Genomic DNA, 26,446 nt, shown 5'->3' with positions numbered 1-26,446 from the left:
TTGATCCGTGCATTAAATGAAATTTTTTTTGGTAAAGTTTCCGCACAGCCCCATCCTACATTTTGCATTTAGTTTTTGGATAGAGAAAACAATAGCAAAAACAATACATTGCCATTGGGAAACAGATTTATTTTACAATAGTATGGGGCTGTGCGGAAATTTCACCTTTTTATTTATTATTACGCGGAAGTTGTTTCCTTGAAGATCTAAGAAGATGATATCCAGCGCCTTCCACGTAAATTTTAAGTTTTCACAAATCAGAGTTTTTCACGTGTCATAACATCCACGTGTTACAAACAACAACATGATGGAATTTGGAGTGAGAGGGATGTGCCATTTGTACCGCACCGATCTGTTGGATGCGAAGAAGGAAAAAACGTCGAAATTCCGATCTGCGCATGGCCGAGCGAACCCATGTTTTTGAAACTTTTATATAAATGAACACGAGCTTCTAGACTGACTCTAAAGCGACTGTAACCGCCATAAAATCCAATCAGTCCCAATCAGCCAAATCGTTCGCCATGTTGTTTTTAATTGGTAACCACCCAAAGCCTTGCAGCCCGGCCAATAAAATTTATCTTTCAGTATTTCGTCATGCAATAAATGATTTTTTTTATTGTTACGCGGAAATTGTTTCCTTTTAGTTCTCAGAAGGTGATATCCAGCGCCTTCTACGCAAGTTTTAAGTTTTCACAAATCAAAGGTTTTCACGTGTCACGACACCCACGTGTTGCAAACAACAAAATGGCGGACGGCACTGTTGTTGAAGAATATTCCAAACGCGCAAAAATAGCGGTGAGATTTCTTATCCAACTTCCTCAAGCTTTTCCTCATACTTCTAAGGTAACCTTAACTTTTTTTATATTTATTAGGAGGATGAAATGTTAAGTCTGAAGAGGAAAATTGAGGCATTACAAGATTGTGTTGCATCCGACAATGGAACCAATGATAGTGCACGTGATCCGGAGTTGGAGAAGCTTTTTACTGAGAACAGCAAGCTTAAATACCAAGTGGAGACCCTCAAGCGTGTAAGAGATACTCCAAATCACTCTTCAATTGTTTAATTTTACCAAATGTATTTGACATCAAACAAAATTCCTATTTTACACATGATCAATGCAATAATTGTAACTTCCTCTTTCAGTTTCACTACACATTTCCTTATTTTTTTTGAGAAATTCCCCATGTCGAGTCAAAAGATTGCATTCGTTTCTCTTTGCCATGCTCCTTGTCTTTGGTCTTGACAACATGACAATGCACCTTAGAGAAAAAAAAAGAAAATAAACTGTGCCACCTTCCTAACCAATCTGATGCAATACTAAGTAAGTAATTTGGTGTTAACAACTGAGTTGAAAACGTAAATTAGCCAGCGTAAAGGGTAAAAAAGCTGACGTTTCGAGCGTTAGCCCTTCGTCAGAGCGATTGGTATTGATGCAATGCTAAAACTGGTTGTAATAATATAAACTCACATGTGATTGTCACCCTTGTTTGTGCAGCACCCAGTGAAAGAGTGCTCTATTATTTACATGCAAAAGTGCATTCACTCCATCAACCCAGAGTGGCAGATCTTCTTTAGATCTCAGATCTCAGTTCTCAGTCAAACCTTGTGCCGTTTGTCTCCTACCCAGGGGTTCATATCTCAAAGTAATCTACTCGTCAATGTATTTACCTATGTGTAAGAAAGTCTTCTTTCATTCATTAATTCTCCAAGACAACCATTGTCATCAGGAAGTTCTTTGTAATTCATTTTGAATACTTTTTTTTCTCAGAGCATCAAGGAAGAGAAAGCCAATTCCAAGAGGATCATGACTAACTGCCAGTTCACACTGAATGAAATGTTTAAAAAAGCTATTGCACAAACCTTTCCTGAACTACCTGATGCCCCTGTTCTTGTGCAGGCCTCTCAGGGTGAAAAGTTTGGAGATTACCAGTGTAACAGTGCCATGGCAATTAACCAGGTGATACAAATTGCAAGGTGTATTGTATAAATTCCTCTTACTAATCAAGTTTGAGGTCAATACTGTAAGTTACAGACCTTGTTTTTTCCACATGGGTCATAAATATATATTAAGCAGAAAAAGGGAGGTTCTTTAACTTATGGTACAGACAGAGAAAATCAGATTAATAAGATATTTATTATGCCTCAGTGCTCAAATAAAGGGGGAAGATTCCAGTTCAAACAAACTTTTTAATTGGTGGTCAGTCTCCACGGTGAAATATGGCTTGCTGAACTGACCAATCATAGTGCACCTTCTAACTGAGATATAATATAGAGTCATTTTTGTCACTCTGTAATATGTTAGTTATTTAAATGTCAAATAAGTTATTTAGAACATTTGGATTGAGTTTTGTATGACTGAAACAAATGATATCACAACAGCCAATCACAACATGGATAAGTGTTATGAGGACCCCATTAAGAAAACAAAGTAAAAAAGCACACTGCCAAAATCACAGGAAAACACAGGTGACAGGCTGCGATTGGTTTTAGTTTTGCATCTGATTTGTTTAGAGGGTGGTATGACTTTTCTCGAATAATCTCAGAGCAAAGGGAAGCAATTGATGACTAATTTAATCCTTGAAAGTTGCCTTCATTTCCTGTGCATGGTGACAGCAACATGATTTGATAGTAAGAGTGCTGTGATTTTTTTAGTCCATAAAAATTATTTGTTGCTACTTTACCATCCACAGATACTCAAAAGCAAGGGGATCAACAGCAACCCTCGTCAAATTGCTACTTCAATTGTGGCAAATGTACCTCAAAATGATCTCATGCAAAAGGTGAGATCAAAAATGCAGGGAAAGACTTGATAAAAATCAACCTTCTCTTGCAATTATAAAGGAAAAGTTTTGTTTCTTCAACTTTTTTTTGATACAGGTTGAAGTAGCTGGAGCTGGTTTTATAAACATAAGTCTCAGTCATAACTTTGTGTCATCAATGCTAAAAGACATTCTTACCAACGGAGTACAACCTCCTGCTGTTCCGGTCAAGAAGAGATGTGTCATTGACTTCTCCTCTCCAAATATTGCCAAAGAGATGCATGTTGGGCATCTAAGGTCTACAATTATCGGAGAAAGCCTGAGTCGTCTTCTTGAATTTGTTGGGCATGATGTCCTACGGTAAGGCCACATCAGGCAGCTTAGTTTTGTCTTTTGGTGACCTGTTTTAGTGTGCTGAGGTAAGGGCCTTTAGGCACCCAGTGGAGTGGCAGAGCCAGAAGGAATACCTAAGGGAGGGGGGGGGGGGGAGAGGTGGGGACACCCCACTTCCTCCATCAGACCTGAAGGGTTTGTTTACTGCTTGTCTAAAGATAGATTCTTGCAATGTCAGGATGGCATATTACTTCTTAACTTCCTTAGCATATTTAGGGACCAGTGTAAAAAAAAAAAATGCATCTACCCCAGTAGTGATTTTTCCAAGAGCACAGCTTGGCATGCAAACATGCAAATTAAATGCTTAATTTGCCAACATGGCTGTTTCCAAGATGTCACAGGAGGTGTTTAATGACCTCAAATACAGCAACAAATAAGGGTTCCCCACACCCAACTCATACTATCAAAATGATTTGAAATCTTCTTTGTGGTCAAGCAAACTTATTAGTTTTTCCTCATGTTTATTTGTGTTTTAGCCTTAATCACGTTGGAGACTGGGGCACTCAGTTTGGGATGTTGATTGCTCATCTCCAGGACAAGTTTCCAAATTATCTGCAAGTTTCACCACCCATTGGTGATCTGCAGGCTTTTTACAAGGTATGTTATGCGTTTTCATCCAGATATCTCTGACTTCTTCTCGTAGCATGCTAACCAAGATTGCACGGCATATTTATCATTAGCTGATACCTATTGTAAGATATGTGGCAGACAAATAAACAACTCATCACTTAACTCTCTTGTTGATTTCTGCTCAGGGAATTGAAACATCAGACACTGGTACTAGTAACATTTCTTTCCAGGAATACTCTCACCCAGACTGTAATGATATTTCTTCAATTTTGTTTACTTTCATTTCACTTCTGTCCCATGTGACTACAGCATCATTTACCATAGCAATACACCTCAAAGCCAGGTTTTCTGGTTTTGTATTGCCTGATTAGAGCAATTTTCAAGATTGCATTGGGTTAGCTTTGATTTGCTCTCTGATTGGTCCAGAAACTCGTGCCACCCTCTCAACCAATCAGATGCAAAACTTAAACCAATCACGACTTGGTCGCCAGCATTTTCCAGCATTTTCCAGCATTTTGATTTTTCTTTGAGTTCTTATTGGCTCTTAACCCTTGAACCCACAAAAGTGATTATCATGTGACTTCTCCCAATGATATACATTGGCTATTTAGCAAACAGGTAATGGAAATTATCAGACAGAAGTTATTATCTTGATCTAACAACAAATTCTTGAAACTTGCTTACAAGGAAACGTCTAGCAGCTAGAGGGGAGAATTAACAATTAGATCTTAGGAGTTAAAGGGTTAAAGGTATTTCCTTTCTTCTGATTGGCCTTTTGTGATGTACTGTGGTTTTGGTTTTACAACAGTCAATTGAAAAGCAATCCAAGACTGAGTTTACTCACCAGTTGTTGGCCAGTTCTTCTTATGAATACTATAAAACAGGCAATCAGACCACACCATCAAACTTCCTATGTATATTTTACATTTCAGGAATCCAAGAAGAGATTTGATGAAGATGAGGCATTTAAGAAGGTGGCTTATCAAAGAGTTGTGGAATTACAAGGGCGTGAACCAGACGTTACAAAAGCCTGGAATCTCATTTGTGATGAGTCTAGGAAAGGTGAAATGTCTTTATAAACTCATCCCTTTAACTCCCATGAATGACCAAGAAGTAATTTCTCCTAACAATATCAAGCAGACAAGTGATAATAGTAAGGAGAAATATCAATTAGGAGATTATAAGTATATCCTCTACCAAATTCTTCATACTAACATCATAAGAACTGTATGACGGACAGTAAGGAGAATTAACAATGAGATCCTAGGGTTGAAAGGGTAAAGACTGAAAGAAAAACCCTTAAAATGAAAAAGGGAAAAATTGTTTATTAGCTTTTTCACTTGTCTTTTGCCTAAGGCTAACAGTCTCGTAATACAAGCTAACACGTTCGTCATCAGCTTTATCAGTCTGGTTCCAATGCTGTAAACTCGCAACTTTTCTTTCAGAGTTTGACAATATTTATGAGCGACTGGATGTCACTTTAATCGAGAGAGGGGAGTCATTTTATCAGGATATGATGCCTAATGTTGTTGCAGATCTTGAGCGGAAAGGTTTGTGACTTCTTGTGCTGTACAGAGTCGTCTGCTCATAGCTACATTTTTTCTAAGAAAAAATGTTTCAAACAAGAGATATTTCTTTTAGCCGTCCTTAGACCGTAGTCCATTCTCAAAATCGGTAGATGTCTACGTAACTTTCTTTGGAAGATAAGGCTAGTATAACAATGTCTTTTTTCAGGGAAAGTAATTGAAGACGAAGGCCGTAAAGTCGTTTTTGTTCAGGGATATAAGGTACCGCTGACCGTCGTCAAGTCTGACGGTGGATTCACATACGATACATCTGATATGGCGGCCTTGCAGCAGAGAGTGCGTGATGAGAATGGCGACTGGCTGATTTACGTCACTGATGCTGGCCAGGTGAGGGTTTTTGAAAAGCGCGGAGTTGCGACATAAAACCATTTTTATATTCATTGAAAAAAGGAATCCGGGATTACATTGATTTTCCTAGAATTCATTGATTAGGGCATGGCCTTGTCTCTGCTACTGAGACACCAACCACGCAGTCGCTTACGCTTTTCCCGCGCTTCAGACAGTTTGGTTCTTCTTACTGGCTCTCTGTGATAGACTATTTCCTTTATTCTGATTGGCCGTCACTTTGATTTTGGTATCATGTATGACACCCAATCAAAAGCGATGTAATGAAATGAAAACTAAGAATGAGAGATTACGTAGCTTTTACAGTTTCGATTAAATGAGGCTCCAAGAACCTTACAGTGTTAACTCTGCTAAGAATCTTTTCTCGTTTTTACAATTGTACCTTGATCAACAGCGCTCGACAAAGTACCAGTGTAAAGTTTATCCCTAACCCCCCGCCCCCAAATTAAAAAAAAAAACTTAACGACGACAAAAAAATCTTTCAACAGAGTATCGGTGAGAAAAGTTTCCTTAGAAAATGAAAACAGGTTTGATTGCTTAGCCTTGGGAAACTTATTGCACGAAAAGGCTTTCTCAATATCCTTTCTGGATGATTTACTGCAGTTATTTGCAGACTAATAACTCCTTACTCTCCTTTCATTTATCCAAGGGAGATCATTTTAAACTGATCTTTGGAGCTTCACGAGAGGCTGGGATTTATGATCCGAAAGTGATTCGAGTGGATCATGTCGGTTTTGGTGTCGTTCTCGGCGAGGACAAGTAAGTTAGTCAGGGGAGGGATGGGGATATTACAGTTAGACACAAGTAATGGACGACCCCCCCCCCCCTCCCTCCTTCCTTCATACCCAGCTCTGGTTCTCGAAGTCCTTAAACTTGTGAGGGTAAATTTTTACCTTTGTGTATTTAGTAATTGTCGAATTGTTTTATAACTCGGCATATTTGTATTTCCTCTTTTAAGGTATCGCTGTTCTCTTTTTTCCTAAGGAAAAGCTACTTATTGCGGTCGTGATTATTCGCGCCTCGCCTCGCCTCGCCTCGCCTCGCCTCGCCTCGCCTCGCCTCGCCTCGCCTCGCCTCGCCTCCCCCCTCCTGTCTTTGTATGGTCAATAATCTCTGGGGCAATGTCAAAGATGAAAGACGAAAAACGCATTAGAAAGAAATGTCTTGTCGTTTCATACAGAAGGACATTTTTCCAAGCAGGGGAAGTTATACCGTTTGAGTTTTCTGTGTTTACAACAGATTCTGATCATCTTTTCTTTTTCTTGCAGAAAGAAATTCAAAACCCGTTCGGGAGACACAATTCGTCTTATTGATCTACTTGACGAGGGTCTTAAAAGGTCACTGGATAAGCTGAAGGACAAGGAACGAGACAAAGTTGGTTTCCTTAAATGTTCGCTCGGCACTCGTTACTTTGTTCGAGCCGTTTTTCTTGCGCTTTGTTTTGGTTTCTGTTTTGTTGCTCGTCAAAGTTATCTTTTATTTAGCGTCGAAAGTAATCCGGTGTTGTTACTTTGCTCTGTGATTGGCCAATAAAACTCCCAATCAGACGCAACAATAAAACCAATTGCGACTTGGTTACTCAGTCCTTTCCGCTCTGCAAACAGTTTTCACGCTTTCGCCTTGAATTACCTTTGGCTCCTTTTCACATTTGCCTTTTCCTGATTGGTCGTCTTTGGTCCTACGACGCAAAATCGAAAACTCGCCTTAAATGTTTATATCCTTTAACCTTCTTTTCTCGGCTCTTCATTTTGTTTTTGTTACCTAGTTTTGTTGAAATCGACATTATTCAGTGGGGAACCTAATGTTTCTTTTGCCTTTATTGCTTCTCAAGGTTCTCACCCCAGAAGAGTTGAAGGATGCCCAAGAAGCCGTTGCCTATGGCTGTGTAAAATACGCAGATCTTTCGCATAACAGGATCAATGACTATGTGTTTTCGTTCGATAAGGTAAGTCGTGAGAGAGGTTTGCTTGTTAAGCAAAATGAAAGCATCTTGATCATTTATTGAGATTTTTCAAAGTCCTAGATAAATGAGTACACTTGTTGTTTAAATGATATACTGCTTCTTTAAATGCTGTGACGATGGTGCAGAGCAGTGGTACAGCTTTGAAATTATACCTTGTCGAATCTTTCGTGTTTTGAGAGGAAGAAGGGATGATTTGTTCGAGATGTTTTTTAGACCGTTTTAAGTTTTTGAATTTAATGGTCGCGCTTCAACTTGCGGCCGTCTTGGTCGCCACCGCGGCTGGAAAGAATTTATATGTTAGAGTGACCTTTCATCCAGGGTGCAAAGGATGGGAACAATAATCCTAAACGCTTCGCTTTATGTGAGAGTCTCATCGACATTTTTGTTCCCATCAGATGTTGGACGACAAAGGAAACACAGCAGTTTATCTTCTTTACGCGTACACTCGGATAAGGTAAAAGTCATCTTTGTCACAGTTAGGTACTAGTGTACAAAATTATTAACACTGCGCTCATATGGTATTCGTCTGGTTCTTTTTGGACTAACTTTCGCCCATCGGTTTTGACACTTTCGATCCTAGCAATATGAAGAACTCGTTTCGGTCGGATCTGCTTTTCGGCAAATTTGATTCGTTTACTGGGTCATAATAAATTACCGTGGAAGTGAAGGAAGCCACAAAATATTAGTTTGATAAGTTAGAGAAAAATTTATTAGAAATATAATACAAAAAGGTTAAGGGTGATCTAGTATAGATACATTTAACACCGATTGCAAATGAATAACTTGGAAGGTTTTTAAGCCTTTCGCCCCCAGGAGTGACGAGCATCTAAATTCTCCTTACAATGTAACCCGCGAATTACACATCAAGGTCAGAAGAGTAAAGAAAATGATCACCAACTGAAGAAGTTCTTGATTATTAAACAAATTCTCCTTGTCAGTAGCATCTTAGATGTATAGAGAACAGTATGGAGAATATGCATACTGATATGAAGGGCCAAAGTATTCAAATAGTGTGTAGTGTTCATAGTTACCGTTATCTTAGCAAATTGCTTTTCAAATTCAAGGTTTTTATGTGGCTCAGTTTTAAAATTCCTGACCATTGCACGTTTTTTGTTGTCTTTCGTCTTTGTTTTGAGTGTCTCTCAACCATTGTGTTTTTGTTTTGTTTCCAGATCCATCATGCGGACGGCTAATATTGACCGCAAGAGTCTGGAGTCTTGTTTAAACACCACAGAGATTTCTCTGGACCATCCGAAAGAGTGGAAACTGGGCAAGTGTATCATTCGCTTTCCCGAGATCCTTAGCCGCGTTCTAGACGACTTAATGATGCATACGCTGTGCGAATTCATGTACGAAATGGCCACCACTCTTACAGAGTTCTACGACAACTGCTACTGCGTGGAAAAGGACCGGAAAACAGGGGAGGTAATCAAGGTGGACATGGGACGCCTGCTTCTTCTCGAGGCCACCGCGCGCGTCATGGAAACTGCGTTTTACATTCTGGGAATTAAACCTGTTACGAAAATGTAAACATGCTGTTAGCAAACAACTTGAATGAATTCCCGCTTCTAAGATCACAACAGTGATAACTCTTATTCCAAACATAGTCTAATCTTTGTATTTTAAAGGCAAATGATCCACTCGTTTTAGGTGGCCATCTGTGTTGCAGTCGTGGCTTCCCAGTCACTAACGAGAACACTTTTCTGTTTGAAATAAAAATATGGAATTTGATGTAGGCCGTAGCAAGAACATGTTACGATTTATCATCTTTCTTTTAGAAATCTAAGTTTAACTCTTGAAATTTTCCTGAGCCTGAGAATTAAAATGCTTTGACGGTATCTCTTGGTCAAATGTTTTGGGAATTGAAAGTATCTAGTAATAGTGAAAGGCTCGTGTTATGTATATTTTGTCACGGGTCAAACATCATGAATTGCATTTTATACCTTTCTACAGTTACTGCATTTCCGAGTATTCCTCAGTATTTACTAGAGAATCGTGGGTGAAGTGGTCTAATAAACCGCACGAAAATATTCGGTAGATGATAAATATTATTTCTTAGGTAGGGGTTGATAATCGCGCGGTTGTATGATCGACTTACATAATCAGTAAACTCCTGAAAATCTGCCCCAACCGGCAGTTGGAAATTTTTACCAAAATGTCGGGAATTTAGTCTATTCGAGACCGTGCTTGGCAGTCTGATCAGAAGCGTAGAATTTCTACATGACGACAACTGAGCAATATTATAGGGTGCATGTCCAAGCTCAGATAATTTGTTCACTAAAACAAAAATTATTTTTGGATTATCTTGACATCTCAAAACAAACATCTGATATTCTTAAGAGGTTTGAAAGAACCTTTCAGTTGAAATTCTGTGAAAATTTCTGACTGGGCATTTAGTCTACTCGAGTCCGTGCCCGGCTGCTGGGCATTTAGCCACAGCGAAAATGAAAGTCGGCGCGGTTTTTTCCTGCACGGAAAAAGTCGCAGCGGGAAAAAAACTAAGGTGGTAAAAAAATGAAGTAAAGTTGAGGTGGGGAAAATAAAGTTATTAAGAGACATGAGATGTCACTAACCGGGCCCCGTAATTACTAGCTGCACATTAGGCGACACCTTCAAGAATGAAGAGGGTAACTTTCTGAGGAAACTGTGGTGCTACATCGGTGGGAAAGTAAAACAGGGTAATTTAGCATTATCAACTGAGTTGATAACGTAAATTTGCCATCGTAAAGAGTTGAAAAGCTGAAGTTTCAAGCGTTCGCCCTTCGTCAGAGCGACGGGAACCTTCAGGAATAGCTTTGAAACGAACGGCAGGACAATCGATCTTTGTCAGAGCTTTGGTACGGAATAATCTAGAAAACTCTAGCTCTCTCAAGCGTATGACTCCTTTAAGCGCCTCTTCTTTGTTGCGTTCGGTGTGGTTGTAATTGTATTAAGGACCGATTTTTTCAGAGCAAAGTCTAGGGAACTGTTTCAGGAGTGACGTCATACCACGTGACCGTACGTACTAGAGTGCAGCCTTAAATATGGCCCGCAAGCAGAGCAGAAAGCGCTGTTTTTCATTTGGCTGCTTTTAATGGTTAAAGATGGAAGAAAGTAAGAAAGGCCTTCAAAACATTAGAAAAAAAGATTCTGGTATTTCATAATATATGATTACAATGTTAATCTTGCTTTCAATATATTTTTTTGTGTTTTAGTGATTGATTCACTGCAGGAGATATCAACAGCTCTGATTGGTTGAATATTTCATTTTCAACGAATAATGAGAAATAGAAAGAAACCTTTTTGACAGTTTGACTGTTATGATGTTTTTCTTCGTCATGGTTCCTTAGTTGAGATATGGTATATCATTTTGCATCTCTATCACGAGTATTTTACATATGAATCGAAACATTCTACCAATTAATCGTCAGTATTGTAATCACCTTGTGCCGCGTGATTATTATAAGAAATGATATATCACTCCACCTATCAGAACGCACACCTCACTAATATTGCATGATCTAATATGCTGATAGAAAATGTTGGATTAAACTTTACATTTAAATCCAAAAACTATACGTCTAAATATAATGGGACACAAAAACGATAACGAAATGTTAATAACTTGTACTTTATATATGTCTATCAATTTGACACCACACTGCCTTCGCCTGGCTGTTAAGGGTAAATTCAAGAGCGCGGAGACAAAGCCGTTTTTCCGTTTATATCGAAGAAAATGCAGTGGCTGCAGACTCCGGTCGTTGGCCTTCAAGGAGGAATTCAGCAGCTTCTGCCTCCATGCATGCGCGATAGCCTTCCCTGTGATAACTGGTAAACATGGCTTGTGTGAAGAACTGATTCCCAGTGGAATGCTGTGGAAACGCCCCACACATCCACTCTGACAATCCTCGGCACGTGTTACCATGGCAACATTCGCAGCAACAGAAGGTCAAACGGTCCACCTCTTCCGCCGATAGCTCCGGCCCAGGTCCCCAGTGGCCAGCCTCGAGATCAACATCAATGTCACGCAAAACCTCTCCCCAGGAATCAAAAGTCTTCTTTTGTGCGGTTTTATTTGGGTGTCTAGGCGCAATGAACAAAATTTCACCTTCGCCAACTTTGGTTTTGCCGTCGCCATTTGGATCGGTGTCATAGTAGTGGACTTTGAACCTGAGTAACAGGATTACCATATCACTATAAGTAATAATTACTAGTCATCCTTAGTACTACTTTGTAAGAGACACTGTTGGCTTATGACTTGCGCACTGGCTGACCTGGAAAATAAGGTTCACTCTCACAGTGCCACTCTCCACCCAGGAGAAAGGATGCACACGTGAAATACCAGGAAGATTCTAGGGTAACCTTCGATAGACTAACATTACTCACGTACTCCCAGCGTGAGGTGGGGGGGGGCAGTTTGTTTGCTGCCATTTATTCAATTTTTTTGCTTACAGATCCTAGGAAAGAGAGAGAGGACGATAAAGAGAGACGGGGGGAGGGGGACAAACAAATAATTTGTTTGGAAAACTATTATTATTTGCATCTACACAAACAACACGATTACACAGCCTTTCCCTCATGAAAAGAAAATAAAAGGAAAGGAAGAGATTCTTAATTCCCACTCTTCTTTTCTGTGCCAACACTGGTTTTATGTATTTGTGATCAAACATGAGACATCAGAATACATCCAACAATAATATATCTAACATAGAATTCTCTATTCCTTCCTAACCTGTAGCTGGATGGTTGTGAACCTGGGGGTTTCTCTACAAAGTTATCACGGATATCCTCTGCAATGTCTCGCCCATCCATGGCAGAAAAAGAACAACCCAACTTTTTCCTAGCCATATCCAGACCCGCCAGCAAAGTCGATCCATAGTCCCCGTCAGAAATGGTGCGGCCGCCATTGACAGAGACAATTCTTTTCAGCCTCAACTTCAACAAAGGTAGAATACCAAGATTCTCAATATGACCTCCGTCACTCAAACGCAGAACCGGCGGGGGATTGGGACCTTGATTGATCATACCAGTGGTTTTGCGGACGAAGCTGACGTAAGCGATGTTGATTGTGAACCATCTACGATTTGATGAAAAGGAAAGTATGCTTCTTTATCCTCTGAGCATAGTTTTAAGATTTTAAAGAGTCTGAGGAGAAAATCAACCGTCAAACCCAAAATTTGAAAAAAAAAAAAAAAAAAAAGAAAAAAAAAGAGCACTACCGGTCTCTTTTTTTGCCCCTTATTATCATAGGAAACACTAAATTGAATGGGTTTGAACATGCGCTGAGCTGTATAAGTTCTCCCTTATACTGGATATGCTTATAAAAACCGACACCCTTGTTGTTCAACTTTGAAATTGCAGTGAAGAAACAAAAAATAATCAACGTTTTTTAGCGACGGCGTCTTAGAGTTGCTGGTATTTTTATTTCACTGTGGATTCTGTAGCTGGAACGTGCCATTGATCCTAGTTGTATTTTGACATTACGGCCACATCCCAAAAGTACACCATCTGTTGAGCGGCCAAGACAAAAGTCAGCCAAGATACTTATTTCAGTTGTTGGTAATCAGATTCTCTCTTGGGTAAAAAAAAGCCGCATATTAAACTTGTTAAGTTTAACATGTGGCCTCCTTGTTCAACTCGCAGAAGCACAAAATTTATACTTAGGAGAGGCACGTCAGACTCAGCCTAAACTTTCCAGCCATCTTTTCCTGTAACTTCTTTCATTTTGGTCAAACCGCAAAGCGCACTCTAGAGTGGAACGGTTCGCAAAAAATACGCATGTCACGATGTAGAAAATTTAATAATTTTGTGCATAAAACAATTTAAATGCAAAAGGAGAGAGCGCACTGCGGTAACAAATCGTGTTTTTCACTTCTGCTTATTGCGTTCCAAATCCTACGGTTAAGTATAAATCCCTGTCCAGATTTGAGCAATCAAGCAATATTTGAGGCAAATGACCACACTATGGTAACTGTTTCATTCTCGGTTTTTTTTTTTTTCATAATTTTTTTCTTTTTTTAATAGAACTACCGTCACAATCACCGTGGCCCCAGGTCTAAGTCTATGGCTGCAGCGTATCACTTTTCCATTCCGAATGGATGACTTCAGTGAACAGCAAACTTACCTGGCGATTCTCTCAAGCCTTCCAGGCTTACTTCCGCCGGTTGGTACGAGCGCAGTCAATGTGAGCAACACAAGTATAGCAAAGAAACTCAGTATGCCGTAGGCTAAGTAACGTCGCTGGTCAGTGTGCCAAAATATAATGAGACACAGCACCAAAGGAAGGATCCGGATTACCTCAACAAGGAGAGGCAAGAACTGAAAACAAGCCAAACTAAAAACAGTTAGATATTGTTGTTTCTGGTGGTAAGAATTTAAAGAGTAAAATGAATCTGAATGAATACAAAATAAATTGTGTGAATCCTTGTTCCTTTAAGCGGGACACGCAGTGGTCTACTGATCATTTCACTGGACTCCAGGTCGAGAGGTCTGGGTTCAAGACCGGGCCAGGTCAATGTGTTGTGCTCTTAGACAGAAAGACTTCACTCACACAGTGCCTCTCTCTGCCCAAGTATAAATGGGTTCAATGAAATGCTGGGGGGTAACCTTGCGATGGACTAGCATTCCATCCAGGGGGGAGTGGTATAATCCTAATCGCCTCGTGCTACAGAGAAACCTGAATAAGCTCAGACTGGGTCAGGGTCAATAGGCTCCATCACAGGGCTTACCTTTACTTGTTCCTTTAACCCTTTACCTCCCATGAGTGACCAAGAGAGAATTTCTCCTCACAATAACAATACAATATCAAGCATAGAAGTGATGAGAAAGAAGTAAAATATTAGCTAGGGGATTATTAGTTGATCTAATACCAAATTCTCCAAATTGACATCATACAAATTGCATGTCAGACAATAATGAGAATTACTAATGGTATCTTGGGAGTTAAAGGGTTAAGGCAAAATTTCAATACGTATATCATTAAACATTGCGGCCCGACGATCATAGCTAACGATTTAACGAGAGAGAGAGGGTGTCCTCACCTGAATGCAACAATTTCTTTTTCCTTCGTGTCGCTCGTCTGAAACAATGGCCGTTCCCATGGAAACTCCAAGAATAACCTTTAAATCTCTAAAGGACGCGTCATCACTCTCCCTCGCTCCCATATGATGATCCACGGCAGCAGCTGACGTTGCCATGGCATCTGACAGGTAAATGTCCACAGGCATAAGTTTACCATCAAACTCACGTTCATTGGGTGGCCGATCAAGTCGTTCAATCCCATGAGGCGTCATCATCAATAGTTCATAATCTGGCTCCTTGGGGGAGTTAGTCCGTCTCCATTTGTTTATGGTGATACCGCTTATGTAAATTGGCTTCACATCATCAAGGTCCTCTAGTGTCAAAGCTGTGGAAATATTTATTCCTCGTGGCCTGGAGCGTGGACACTTCGGACAGCGAAGAAAAAGGTCGCGCCATGAGATCCCAGCACAACCACAGCAACCGACGCTTGCTGGTGTGTAGAGTGCTCTTTGAATGCGCCATCTGCAAGTCAGTTATACGTTAATAAATCCGAAGCTTTATTATCCCCCGGGCAACGCCTCGGGCATTTGAACTTTTAGAGATTGGTTCGCTTAAATTCTCGTCCCACGGGGCCAAACTTTTGTTCAAATGTCCCGTCCAAGTTCCGGATTTAATGGTCAATTTTTATGTAGAAAGAACACGGAGGAGAGTCAAATGCCGTGGGTTGCCCGGTGGGGGGATGCTGAAGTTTAGAACTGAAGCTTAGAACTGAAGGTTAGCCCATAGGCTTGTTAGTGGTAGATAGGCTTTCTCCCAGCTTGAATAGCCATAAGCCTCTATAAACCTTGTTAGTCCTCCTCAATGGAAGAAGTCTTGTCATGAGCGTAGGAAAAATAAAAAACAAAACCAAAAAAACGAATCGAACCTCAGACCTTCAAATTCCGGCTCAGATGCTCTACCACTGAGCCACAGAGACTCTACACTGAGCCAAGCCACTCTAACTTCATTTGTGAACCGGGAAAAGTAGCACTACTCCTAGTCGCTTGACCTTTATACCCTAACATCAGTATGCATATCCTCCATATTAATATTATATTAATATAATATTAATCTCTACATATTTCTCAAGGTGCTGAAAAGGCAGGGCGTGAAATTAACTTTTTCTTCTGATAGCCACTTGGCTCCTAAATTCTTCAAAGTGGTAGCCAATTCAAAAAAAGTTGGTCGCCATTTTCAAAGACAAACAAAATCTTTCTTTACGCTGTCAGTGTTCTAGATAGACCCTCCAAAATTAAGTTAGGGAAAAGATCAGTAACGTGCTACAAAGTGGACATTAGGATGGATGATATACAACGTTCAGGCTCATCTAAATCCAAGATGGCGTCTAGTTATCGATCGAGATGCATGTGCTACGTTTTGGAAACAAACTTAAAGTTAAAGTTTGCCGCGGATTTATCTTTGCAAATCTTTTTAATTCACAATATCTCTTGGTAAGGTTATGATGAAACGTTTTAGTCGCCAATTTGGCGACTAACTTTCAGGATTTGGTCGCCAAAGTGAAAAATTTAGGCGCATTGGCGCCTGTATTAGGCGCAATTTCACGCCCTGAAGGAGAATTTGTTTAACTATCAAGAGCTTCTTAAGTTGGTGATCATTTCCTTTATCTTGTTGGGTTGATATTGCGCGGAGAAATTAGATGCTAGTCACTCTTAGGATTCAAAGGGTTAGTGCTGATAAAACCAGGAAATTCATGTCTGGTTCATATGCAAAATTAACCTTACCTGTTGTACACGTGACCTATACGTTGCTGTACTGTACCAATAATCGGCGCACTCCATAGAAAGAGGGTTGAAATCGCCAGCAGCATAAAAAATATTTCATCATCGTACTCTGTCTCCAGCACTCTTCCATTGAATACCCTCCAGTAAATTACGAAGGAGTAGAAATAAATTACCAACATCAGCGTGGCATTTTTGCGCATGAGCGGGAACGAAGACCACACAATAAAAGTCGGCAAAATGATGAGGATCTTCATCCAATTTGGAATATAAGCCAGAAAATTGTCGATGAACCACGGAATGAACACCAGGCCGAAGAACACGACACATGACATGATGAGGAAATTGAAGAATCCTTTTCCTTTTGGGATCATACCTCTTACTACTCCACAAACAATGGCAACCGCCACAGGAACTGCAAAAAGGATAAATTGCTGATTCACCACCTCTGGAGATGCATGGCGTTCAAGTTCGCATTCCTTCAATGATATTTTAGGATCGCGCTTGGCGAGTTTTTTGCATGGCTTGCTTCCTCCTCTCAGAATACGTCCAAACAGGAAATCAACTACAAAGGCTAGTGGGCATGCGTATGAGGTCCAAAGGAGAACTGGAATAATGAAAGCCACAAATATCACCATGGTGGACAAGATAATGGAATCCAAGATTCCTTGGCAGGGTTTCTTCCAGTTGCAAAAGATGCCACTTCTATTGCGCATGTTCTCGAAGAACTGTTTGTGCCACTCGGGGTCGTCCTTCTTTCCATGTCGGTATTTCCAGTCAAGGTATGCAGTGCCTGTGTAACCACCCCCTGAGACACAGCTTAGGTAATCTATGTTAACCTTCTTCTGCAGCAGTCTGCGCAGGACACCCGAGCATAATGACGCTGACCGAATACCACCACCGGAAAAAGCAACTCCAATTCTCGCCATTCTTCAATTATGGAGGAGGATATCGGCCTTATCTAAGGTATTTCCTACAAACTGGAAGGAGATAAAAAAAAAAACAAACTCAGGAGCCAGGCATCATTTCTCACTGTGAGGGGGGGGGGGGGGAAAGGGGGGTGATGGATACTTGGGGGATTGGTTTTCGGGGGTAAACGGAAGGGGGGGTCAGCTCTCGTCGCCAACAGAGTATAGAGGGGGGACTATGGAAAATTGACCGTCAATTAAACGCCAATGAGGGGAGGGGGGTCATGGGAATATTACAGAGTCGGGGGATAAGTCAATTAAAGGTTAATTTTATTTAGTACAACAAAAATCCTCAGCCCCCTTCTCTTAGTTCTTCTAATCATGTAAAATAAAGCGTATTCGAAGCATAAAAAGAAACCACCCATGCAGAAGTATCAGCTGTGGGATTAGTTTCCACTAAAAGCGTCAGATCGATGTTTATCAAGAAAGTAACACTGGACAAGAAAATATGTCAATAAGAGGGCAAATGGAAACTATACTTAAAAATAGGAATGAAAGTACGTTTTCAGTCTAAATTCGTGCATGACAACACATTTCATAACACACTTTCGTATTAGAATTATTTACATGTAATTTAGTTAATTGAGTCGCACGAAGCATATGTTTAAAATATTTCAATAGAAGCAGATCAATACCTGGAGAAAGGAGCGCTGGTTTCTACCAAATACGTGGTTATAGTTACTACGCAAAGAATTTTCAGAGCGTGCAGTTTATCATCCATCAAATTTCAACCAACTCTGCTGTTTTTCACTGAGTTGTAAAGGAATTTTCACCACGAAATTATTCAAAATTTGTTGTTCTCAGTTAATATAAAAGGGCAACAACGCGGTGAGATAATGATTAATTTTCGACGCGATCGCTGAGCTGCAATAAAATTATTTTGTAAGGAATGCACCTTAAAATATTCACAGATGCAGATGTAGTCCTTGCTCTCTATCGAATACTGAGGTTAACAGCTCGCTTTCGATTGTTTCAAAGGACCGAGAGCAAACGATGATCTCAATTTTTCTTTACTTAAGTCCTTGTAAATCGAAATCCATTCAAACTTGTCAGAGAATTCTGAGCGGCAAATAAGTGTTCATTACCGCATAATTTGGATCAGTGAGCTGTAGTAGCTTGTCTTGCGTGAAAACAAAACTGAAATCGTTTTCTTGAAAGAAGCCGTATGTCTAGAGATCAAACAACCTGTAACCTCACCTCTCCTGCAAATCAATGTCCTCACCATAGAAAGCACGCCGACCACTATGAAAAGGTTGCTTGATTCACTTCAGTGACCTTTAGCGAGCGTATTACTTTACGCTTGAATTAGTAAGCAAACATCGAACCGGAGGTGATGACAATCGTGACAACCGTGCTGTTCGATTAGGACACGCAATAATTAAAAGGTCATAGCTGTGAATTTCGCATTGACAACATCGTTTAATTTCCGTCACAGCAGATGTAGATTTGACAACTGCAACATTCTCGAAATTCTGAAGAAAGCTTGAGAAAAATATTCATTGTTAATTTTCAAGATCTAAGATCAGCTCTTATTTTTGGTGTTGAAAACAAATGATATTCTCCATGTAAACTGATTACAAAAAATGTAAATAGCAATCAAGAATCGACGAAAATTGGTAGAGTTAGTTCAAACTGATTATCCCAACGGTGTTAATCAGAAACCGACACAATACAGAATTGCTATCGCTCAAATGGTTTAACTAAAGAAAATAAGCTTGTTTTGTCAGCCAAAACAGCACGCGCATTTAACATTCTTCGCTATAGCGGCCTCGTCATATATGATCTTTAATTTTTTCAATTATTTGTTTGAAAGAAACGACCATTTCCCTACCTTGGAGTGGATTCTATGCTCATATATTGAACCTTATTGGATCTTGACATTTATTCAACAGAATTTAGCTGATACATGCTGATTCATATTCAACAATCGCGCATTTCAATACCGACCGGAATTCGGATATCAACGTCGTTGAACTGCGCAAATCACTGATCCTGTGTTGAACTGTAGAGTATTTCTTGAGTAAAAGGGTCTTACTTTGGGCATTTAATATCAAGCTGGCGAAACAGTTTTTGGAACCATCATTTAACAAGCAGCTAAGAAATTACCTGACTGGGCATCAATCTTTACCGCGTGGTCTGCAATAGACAACAGCATAGACACGCAAGGCATGCAAAGAAAGCTACTGAGCACTCATCACTGGGTTTTGCGACAAAAATGATTTTTTTTTTGTACGAGAAACATCAACAGTTGTTAAATGTAATTATCCATGAAATATATGGGGCATATTCAGATATTGGAATTTTTTGACATCTTTAAATTGAATCAATATACAACCCTTAACGAAAAAAATGACAATATATTTGAACATTGCTGATCTTGACAGTATACAGCATGTTAATCTTGATATATGAGCTGACTCACCGTGACGGTTTTTCTGAGCTCACTTGTAAAGCATTAGACTGCGAAATCAGGGGCTATGGGGTTCAATTTCTCGTGGGGTACTCCAATTTGCTTATTTGTTTCATGCAAATGACAAATCCCTTTCTTTGGTAGACAAACGAGCCCAGAACGTACCATTTATTATTTAATTTATCCATCTTTAATCACAGAGAAGTTCCACGGTGTTTACTTTTACTTAAACGATGTTAGTTCCTGGGGCGGAAGTAACTTCCTTTTCATCGGACACAAACTGAGCTACCTTAGCCTCCATGCTAGCGCGATATCCCTCCCTGTGATAGGCGGAGAACTGTGTCGGCGTGAACAACTGATTAGCAGTACTATGTTGTGGAAAAACCCCACACATAGCTTCGGACAAGCCACGACACGTGTTTCCATGGCAACATTCACAACAACAGAATGTTAATCTATCGGCCTCTTCTGATGATAACTGGGGTCCAGCGCCCCAAAGGCCTGCCTCGAGATCTTCGTCAATGTCACGCAATGCTTGCTCCCATGTAACGTAAGGCGAGGTTTTCACCCTTTTGCCTGGATGCCTGGGAGCTATATAGAGAATTTCTCCTTCGCCAACTTTAGTCTTTCCGTCGCAGTTAACATTCTCCTCATAATAATAAACTTTGAATCTGGAAGCACATAAGAGAAAAACAATCCTGTAAATCATGTAAAAGGAAACATACTTTTAACATAATTTTTCCTTGAAAATATTATGAAAAGCAACTAATTATATCCATATAGAGGTCTGTGCCATATAAATGTAATTATTGAGAGGTACTCGTTTAATTTGTTGTTATATTAAGATTACCGTTATATTAAAAACCGGCCATCCCAAAATCCATTTGCTCTAAAATGGATGAGAAAACCTGACTATTTGAAATTTAAACAAAATATATTTTCAAAAAGAAACAAACAAAAGAACCTGTAGCTGCTTGGCTGTGACCCAGGGCTTCTCTCAACGAAGTTATCCCGAATATCCTCAGCGATATCTCGTCCATCCAGGGCTGAAAATGAACAGCCTAGCTTTTTCCTGGCCATATCCAGAGCAATTAATAAGGCGTCTGCGTAGTCTTGATCCAGAATAGTGTTTCCTCCATCTACTGCCACGATCTTTTTAAGCTTCAGCTTCAGTAAGGGGAGAATGCCAAGATTCTCAAAATGGCCGCCATCACTTAGGGACAAAACAGCCGGCGGGCTGGGTCCAACATTTATGACATTCATCGCTTTACGATGATAGTGACCACCAAGGATATTGATCGTCAACCATCTGTCGAGAAAAAGTTACTTGATTTTTCTTTCATAAAATGAAATTACGAGCGAGGAACCTTGAAATGCGTTCATCGTTTTGAATCAGAGACCCACCATTTTGGATTTCCACTATAAAGGACACTTTTAATCACGTAGTGAGCAGCGATGTAAATTAACTGGAACAAAGGAAATGTTTACTATATACTTAAAATGGTTCAAATCCCACACGACTGCCCTTATACCAACATGGTGGAGAATTTTATGTTTTTGTTACCATGATAGCCTCAGTGAAACGTCATATGATAACGATCCATTGAACCTGCGTGGCCTCCCATAAATTCTTAAATATCGCGTCCCCGCGTCCCCTAATCTTACCACCTATCAGGGTGCACAATTTCCGCCAATGTTAATTGTCCCTTTAGTTTGATAGACCACCGCGGGAAAATGACCAGATACGTCCCTTGAATTCAATGAAAGGTGATATATCCACAAATAGGTTAAACATCTGGTGCAATACATCTATTTTGGTAATGGACTAGAGGATGCTAATCACCCACACTATGCCCATTATGATCATGAAGAGATCAAACCAGAGTGCCCTTATTATGGGACTCCGCTAAAGCGTTACACGCGCATAGTCTCCGCTTGACATGTAAGGAAACCATTACCTGGCAAGTCGTTCCAATCATCCAGGAGTTTTTGCTCCAGTTGGCATTAACCCCATCAAGGTTATTAATGCGGTAATACCAATATGTATCAGCAATCCTGCTACCAAAAATGTTTCACCGTAATTCTTCACGTACAGGACAAGAGTGAACGCCAAAGGAAGGACACGGAGGAGTTTTATTACAATAGGAAGACTCTAGAGTGAACATGAATGAAAGCAGCTATTCATACAAATTGACCCTTTAGTTAAGACATTTTTGAATTTATTAATCTTCAGTCGATCAGTCGTCAGAATGTTAAATCAGTTAGTCACTAACTCACTCAGTCAGTCATCGCTGAACTGTAAGCCAGTCAAACAGTCAGCCAGTGAGTCAGACTGTCAGGCAGTCAGTCAGTCAGTCAGTCAGTGGGTCTGACTGTCAGGCAGGCAGTCAGTCAGTCAGTCAGTCAGTAAGTCATCGATCGTTGTATAGCTCGGTCAATGAGGAGGCTTCAAATTTCATGCAATGCGCGCCAATTTACGCGGTTAACATAGTTACCTGTAAGCAGATATGACGTCTCTTCTCGTGCCTCTCATCAGCTACAAGAGATGCACCGAAGGAGAGTCCAATCATGACCAGAAAGTTTCTAAATGGCGCCTCATCACCTTGCACTAATCCTGAGTCATAGTTGACCGCAGCTGCAGAATTTGCCGCTACCTCAGACAGGTAAACATCGACAGGCATCAGCTTACCATGAAGTCCCTGCTCATCACCAGGACGATCAAGTCGTTCAATACGGTGAGGGGACATGGTGAGAAGCTCATAATGAGGTTCTCTGGGGGAAGGGGTGCGTTTCCATCTATTAACAGTGGTGCACCCGATGTAGGTGGGTGTAAGGTCATCCAAATCATCCAAAGTCAAAGCCTTTTTACGGGGTATGTTTTGGATCATCCGGGATTCGTCGAGGGCTGGACAGAAAAGGAAAAGGTTACGCCACGATATGCCACTACAACCGCATTTGCCAATGGTGTTTGGATGATAAAATGCCTTTTGGATGATCCATCTGCAGAAAGATGTAGTTAATAAAACAAAAGCTGTTATTGAATGCGGAACATTGACATTTTCAGGCTCAATTAAACTTCAAAACCAATCTTTTTTACATCCGGTTGTAAGTAACGTGATGTTTGCACTGTGGTAATAATTTTTTCCAAACAAAGGACAACCGCAACTACTTTTCCATCGCTTCCTCACTGTTTGAATTAACCGCGCACACAACCCCGTGACAGTAGAGATACGAACAGCATTGAAAAATTAAGCTCACTTATCCTCACCTGACATAAATATGAACAATGCTTTGTTGTATCGCTATAACCAAAGGGGCAACCCACATTAGAAGTATAGATGCTGCAAATGCTTGATCAAAGATGCGATCATCGTAGAGGATGCCAAAGGCATTTATACGATACACTCTGAAGTGGATGACAAACGAGTAGAGATACACGACGAATACCAGTGATGCATTGTCACGCATGCGAGGAAATAAAAACCAAAAAAAGATCATTGGCACAAGGAGCAACCCTTTCAAAAAATCTGGTACAAGTCGTAGGGAAATGTTTAAAAACCAGGGAAAAAAACAGAATTCCAAACACCATTAAACTGGAGAGCGAGAGCCAATTGAAAAGACCTTCTCTTCTTTGGACGCGTCTTTTCAAGACGTAGAATATGAAGGCGAGGAGAGCAGGTACGAAGAAGAGTAGAACGCGATCGTAAATTTTGTCCGCATTCTTACGATTCTGCAGGCAATCGTCGAGGGTTGTGTTTGGATTCAACCTGACCTCTTCTGGACACGGACGACTGCCACCCCTCAAAATTCTCCCAGAGAGGTAATCGATAATATAGGCCAGCGGATGTGCGAATGATCCCCAAATTATGAAAGGCGCGATGACAGAGATGAATAATGCTAGAGCACAAAAGATCACGCAGTCGAAAATGCCTTGGCAGGGATTTTGAAAACTGCAAACTAAGCCGACATTTTCCCTCATGTGATTAAAGAACTTCTGATGCCATTTCTTGTCATCTTTCTTATCATGCCTGTATTTCCAGTCGACGTACGCAAAGCCTGTGTAACCGCCCCCAGACACGCAACTCAGGTAGTCTATTCGCACCTCCTTCTGCAGCAGTCTGCGCAACACTCCTGAACAGAATGCCGCTGACCGGACTCCGCCTCCAGAGAACGATAACCCAAACTTTGCCATTGTGATATCAGGAATTGCACTATTTTCAATGGAAGAAAACAGCAAAATTAAAAAAAAAAAACTTATACCTATCTGCGTTTCGTCTGCGGAAAGAAATAGAGGTTAACTATGAGAAAGAAACCTTCATTATGTCTACTTTCTCTTGTCTCTTTTCCATATTGCATGCAATCACTATTTCCGTTTTAAAATTTTGCTCAGTCAGGTTGTTTTTACTCAGTTGCTCGATTCAGGTTCTGAAAACGTATAACCGACGTCTAGTTTTTTTCTCAAATTTTGTCGTAGTTTTGATTGACTGGTAACAGACCCTCGTGTCGTCCAATTCTGTCTGTAAACACCTGAATGATTAACAAAATCGGGCGACCGCAAAGCAGGAGTCCGATTTGTTAATCACGAGACTGATATGGACTCCACTCAGTCTTTTTACCGTTATTAATTGTTAGCTTTCAAGGATGTGACCACAACTGACCCGAAATGTTGAGCCTATGACACTATGAAGCAGCTACCCAGCAAGAACGAAAGAAACAGGCGTGATAAGGCAGTCACGCAAGCTTCTTATACTTGCGCGCTTAACCTCTCGCGCCTTTCATTTCAACCGAGCGTTGAAATGAACTGCTTCGGGGCCTTCGAGATTTCCTCTTGTAGTCGTCATGGTGAGCCAAAATTCATACCAGAATGCAGCTTTACTTTGCTCTTGTTAATTGGAATGAAAATTTTAGAATTTCATTTCTAAGTCATATAACACCATATACGTGATAGGATCGTCTTCTCGATCATCGCCTCTTAGCTAGATGTTACATTGAATTTGTGGCAAAAATTTATATATATTTACATAGTTTTATGATCACCGTTGTGAGCGGATGGGAGAACAACATTAGATGCTGCTCCAGTCGTATGTATGATATTGAGGTATACTACGAAATAAAAGAAACGAGAAAAACAAAAGAAAGAAAATTATACGTCACATTGTAGTTACATAGTTTCAAGGATTTTGTGAAAAAAAGTTGAATGTATTTATATAGTTTCACGGCTGGGAGTACAATGTTGCGAGCGACAGGGATAACAACATTAAATGCTACTCCGTCCGTGTACATGATATTGGGGTATAATAAGAAATAGAACAAAAGGACAAAACAAAAGAAAAAAAGCATTACAAATAACATACGAATTGACATAACTAAAACATATATCACTATGAACTGAGGGAAATAAAACTCAAGTTATGTCATTACTTCGATCATCAAAACTTGGTTAGGGTAATTAAACTAGTTTTGTAATTTCTCCACATAATGTAAGCTATGTTGATAATGTTATTACTTTAATTTGCAAGTAGTGTACTATAAATAATTCTAAGAAATTGTCAAGCTCACGAATGATCAACAATATTTTATTTATCTGCTTTGAAGGGTGACGTTTGCAGTCAAACAGGAATTTATGCAAATTTTGCTCCTATCACGGAGAGGAACGATTTGATCAAAATAATTACTTTCTAACCATTTGCTTCTTAAATTTAAAGATTCTCGAAAAAGCGATGGAGGATCTCTTCAGATTTGCTCCAAAGTGGGTTTCTGTATTTGAATGCTTTGTGATGATATCGTCCATGAAGCTGTAAATTCAGTTGAGTCACAGACCTTAATAGTTGTTCGAGCGGAAATTGGAGAAGATTGCAGACAAAGCAAAATAATCGAAATGTAAAAGCTTTTACCCTATAAAAAAAGACCATCATTTCCTGCTTGTGTCTGTTGGCGAAACGTGCAATAGTGGGGTGACTTTTACACACCCTATTGAGTTTTACTTGCATGCCAAGGATGCAAATAGAGATCTGTCAACTGAGTGATATTCTCGTTCATTCATGCGATGCGGATAAAATGGAAATAAAAACAACCTTGGTATCTGGAACTATCTGGTGAACGCACAAGTATTACCTACCTCGTGTCTTCTTCGTCGCGGTCAATAATTCCCTTAAAAGAATTATCCTATGATTAAATCATAATTATTCAACCCGGATGACGTATTATTGACTCGATAACCAGCTGCAGCCGCTGCACGAAGCCAACGCACGAGAACAGATCCAAGAGAGCTGCGACAATCAAGTCTACCTGGGCCCAGGTTTGGGAACAAACTTTGTCCTAACAGTGGAGGGGCCAAGTTATCTGCTTAATCTGCTTTGAACGATGGCGTGAGCGGTCAAACGGCATTTTATGCTAATTTTGCTCTCAACACGGAGAGGAATGGTTTGATCAAAATAATAATTTTTTAACCATTTGCTCCTTGAATAAAAAGATTTTTGAAAATACTCGCAAGTTAGTAGTCCGTGGCGATAGAGGATCTGATCAAGTTTGCTCCAAATTGAGTAATTTTAGGGTATTTGTTGCGAATGCGGTAACCGTAACCTTCCAACACCAAGATTAAACTGATAAAAAAAACCAATTTATTGGTGTGGGTGAACGATGTGGGTTGAAAATAAAAAATACAAAATAAAAAA

At 40.1% G+C, this 26,446-nt stretch overlaps 3 protein-coding genes across 6 annotated transcripts; 1 reads left to right on the top strand and 2 right to left on the bottom strand.

Moving 5' to 3' along the window:
- The first annotated feature begins 107 nt into the window (after window positions 1-107).
- Window positions 108-9,455, top strand: LOC113673182 (arginine--tRNA ligase, cytoplasmic). Its single transcript, XM_089190982.1, has 14 exons — window positions 108-795; window positions 873-1,028; window positions 1,770-1,958; window positions 2,692-2,781; window positions 2,879-3,120; window positions 3,630-3,750; window positions 4,656-4,785; window positions 5,169-5,273; window positions 5,458-5,636; window positions 6,304-6,413; window positions 6,923-7,028; window positions 7,486-7,599; window positions 8,013-8,071; window positions 8,790-9,455. Exons 1-14 carry the CDS (start codon window positions 604-606, stop codon window positions 9,145-9,147), a joined length of 2,151 nt encoding a protein of 716 aa, XP_089047108.1. The 5' UTR covers window positions 108-603; the 3' UTR covers window positions 9,148-9,455.
- A 1,214-nt stretch (window positions 9,456-10,669) lies between these two features.
- Window positions 10,670-19,580, bottom strand: LOC113673174 (uncharacterized). Of its 3 annotated transcripts, none has more exons than XM_089190981.1 (6): window positions 19,469-19,580; window positions 16,398-17,374; window positions 14,637-15,138; window positions 13,721-13,914; window positions 12,329-12,673; window positions 10,670-11,766 (listed from the first exon to the last, which is right to left on the bottom strand). In XM_089190981.1, the coding sequence occupies exons 2-6, from the start codon at window positions 17,321-17,323 to the stop codon at window positions 11,319-11,321; spliced, it is 2,415 nt and encodes an 804-aa protein (XP_089047107.1). In that variant the 5' UTR covers window positions 17,324-17,374; window positions 19,469-19,580; the 3' UTR covers window positions 10,670-11,318. The 3 variants fall into 3 exon arrangements, with proteins under 3 accessions (XP_089047107.1, XP_089047106.1, XP_089047105.1); XM_089190980.1 differs by lacking the exon at window positions 19,469-19,580 and adding an exon at window positions 19,194-19,287; XM_089190979.1 differs by lacking the exon at window positions 19,469-19,580 and adding an exon at window positions 18,560-18,735.
- Window positions 19,581-19,934: 354 nt separating this feature from the next.
- LOC113673178 (uncharacterized) lies at window positions 19,935-26,052 on the bottom strand. 2 transcript variants are annotated; one of them, XM_089190988.1, is made up of 5 exons: window positions 25,891-26,052; window positions 23,041-23,983; window positions 22,268-22,772; window positions 21,731-21,924; window positions 20,737-21,081 (listed from the first exon to the last, which is right to left on the bottom strand). In XM_089190988.1, the coding sequence occupies exons 2-4, from the start codon at window positions 23,268-23,270 to the stop codon at window positions 21,748-21,750; spliced, it is 912 nt and encodes a 303-aa protein (XP_089047114.1). In that variant the 5' UTR covers window positions 23,271-23,983; window positions 25,891-26,052; the 3' UTR covers window positions 20,737-21,081; window positions 21,731-21,747. The 2 variants fall into 2 exon arrangements, with proteins under 2 accessions (XP_089047115.1, XP_089047114.1); XM_089190989.1 differs by lacking the exons at window positions 22,268-22,772; window positions 23,041-23,983; window positions 25,891-26,052 and adding an exon at window positions 19,935-20,443 and having other exon boundaries at window positions 21,731-21,871.
- Window positions 26,053-26,446: the final 394 nt, after the last annotated feature.

Source organism: Pocillopora damicornis, chromosome 13, assembly GCF_964200805.1.
Source record: "Pocillopora damicornis chromosome 13, jaPocDami1.2, whole genome shotgun sequence".
NCBI lineage: Eukaryota > Metazoa > Cnidaria > Anthozoa > Scleractinia > Pocilloporidae > Pocillopora > Pocillopora damicornis.
Note: the sequence above shows the minus strand (reverse complement) of the source record. Positions and strands in the feature narration are given on the sequence as shown.

Bases quoted from the DNA above. Each gene is read 5' to 3' on its own strand.
- LOC113673182 (XM_089190982.1), top strand. From the start codon at position 604: ATGATTTTTTTTATTGTTACGCGGAAATTGTTTCCTTTTAGTTCTCAG. The intron at 5,274-5,457 runs GTTTGTGACTTC...GTCTTTTTTCAG, and splicing joins TGCAGATCTTGAGCGGAAAG to GGAAAGTAATTGAAGACGAA. The intron at 6,414-6,922 runs GTAAGTTAGTCA...TTTTTCTTGCAG, and splicing joins GTCGTTCTCGGCGAGGACAA to AAAGAAATTCAAAACCCGTT.
- LOC113673174 (XM_089190981.1), bottom strand. From the start codon at position 17,323: ATGGCGAGAATTGGAGTTGCTTTTTCCGGTGGTGGTATTCGGTCAGCG. The intron at 13,915-14,636 runs GTGAGGACACCC...GCTTGTTTTCAG, and splicing joins AAAGAAATTGTTGCATTCAG to TTCTTGCCTCTCCTTGTTGA. The intron at 11,767-12,328 runs GTTAGGAAGGAA...CCTGTTACTCAG, and splicing joins TCACAACCATCCAGCTACAG to GTTCAAAGTCCACTACTATG.
- LOC113673178 (XM_089190988.1), bottom strand. From the start codon at position 23,270: ATGATCTTTTTTTGGTTTTTATTTCCTCGCATGCGTGACAATGCATCA. The intron at 22,773-23,040 runs GTGAGGATAAGT...ATCTTTCTGCAG, and splicing joins ATTGTTCATATTTATGTCAG to ATGGATCATCCAAAAGGCAT. The intron at 21,925-22,267 runs GTAACTATGTTA...TGTTCACTCTAG, and splicing joins GACGTCATATCTGCTTACAG to AGTCTTCCTATTGTAATAAA.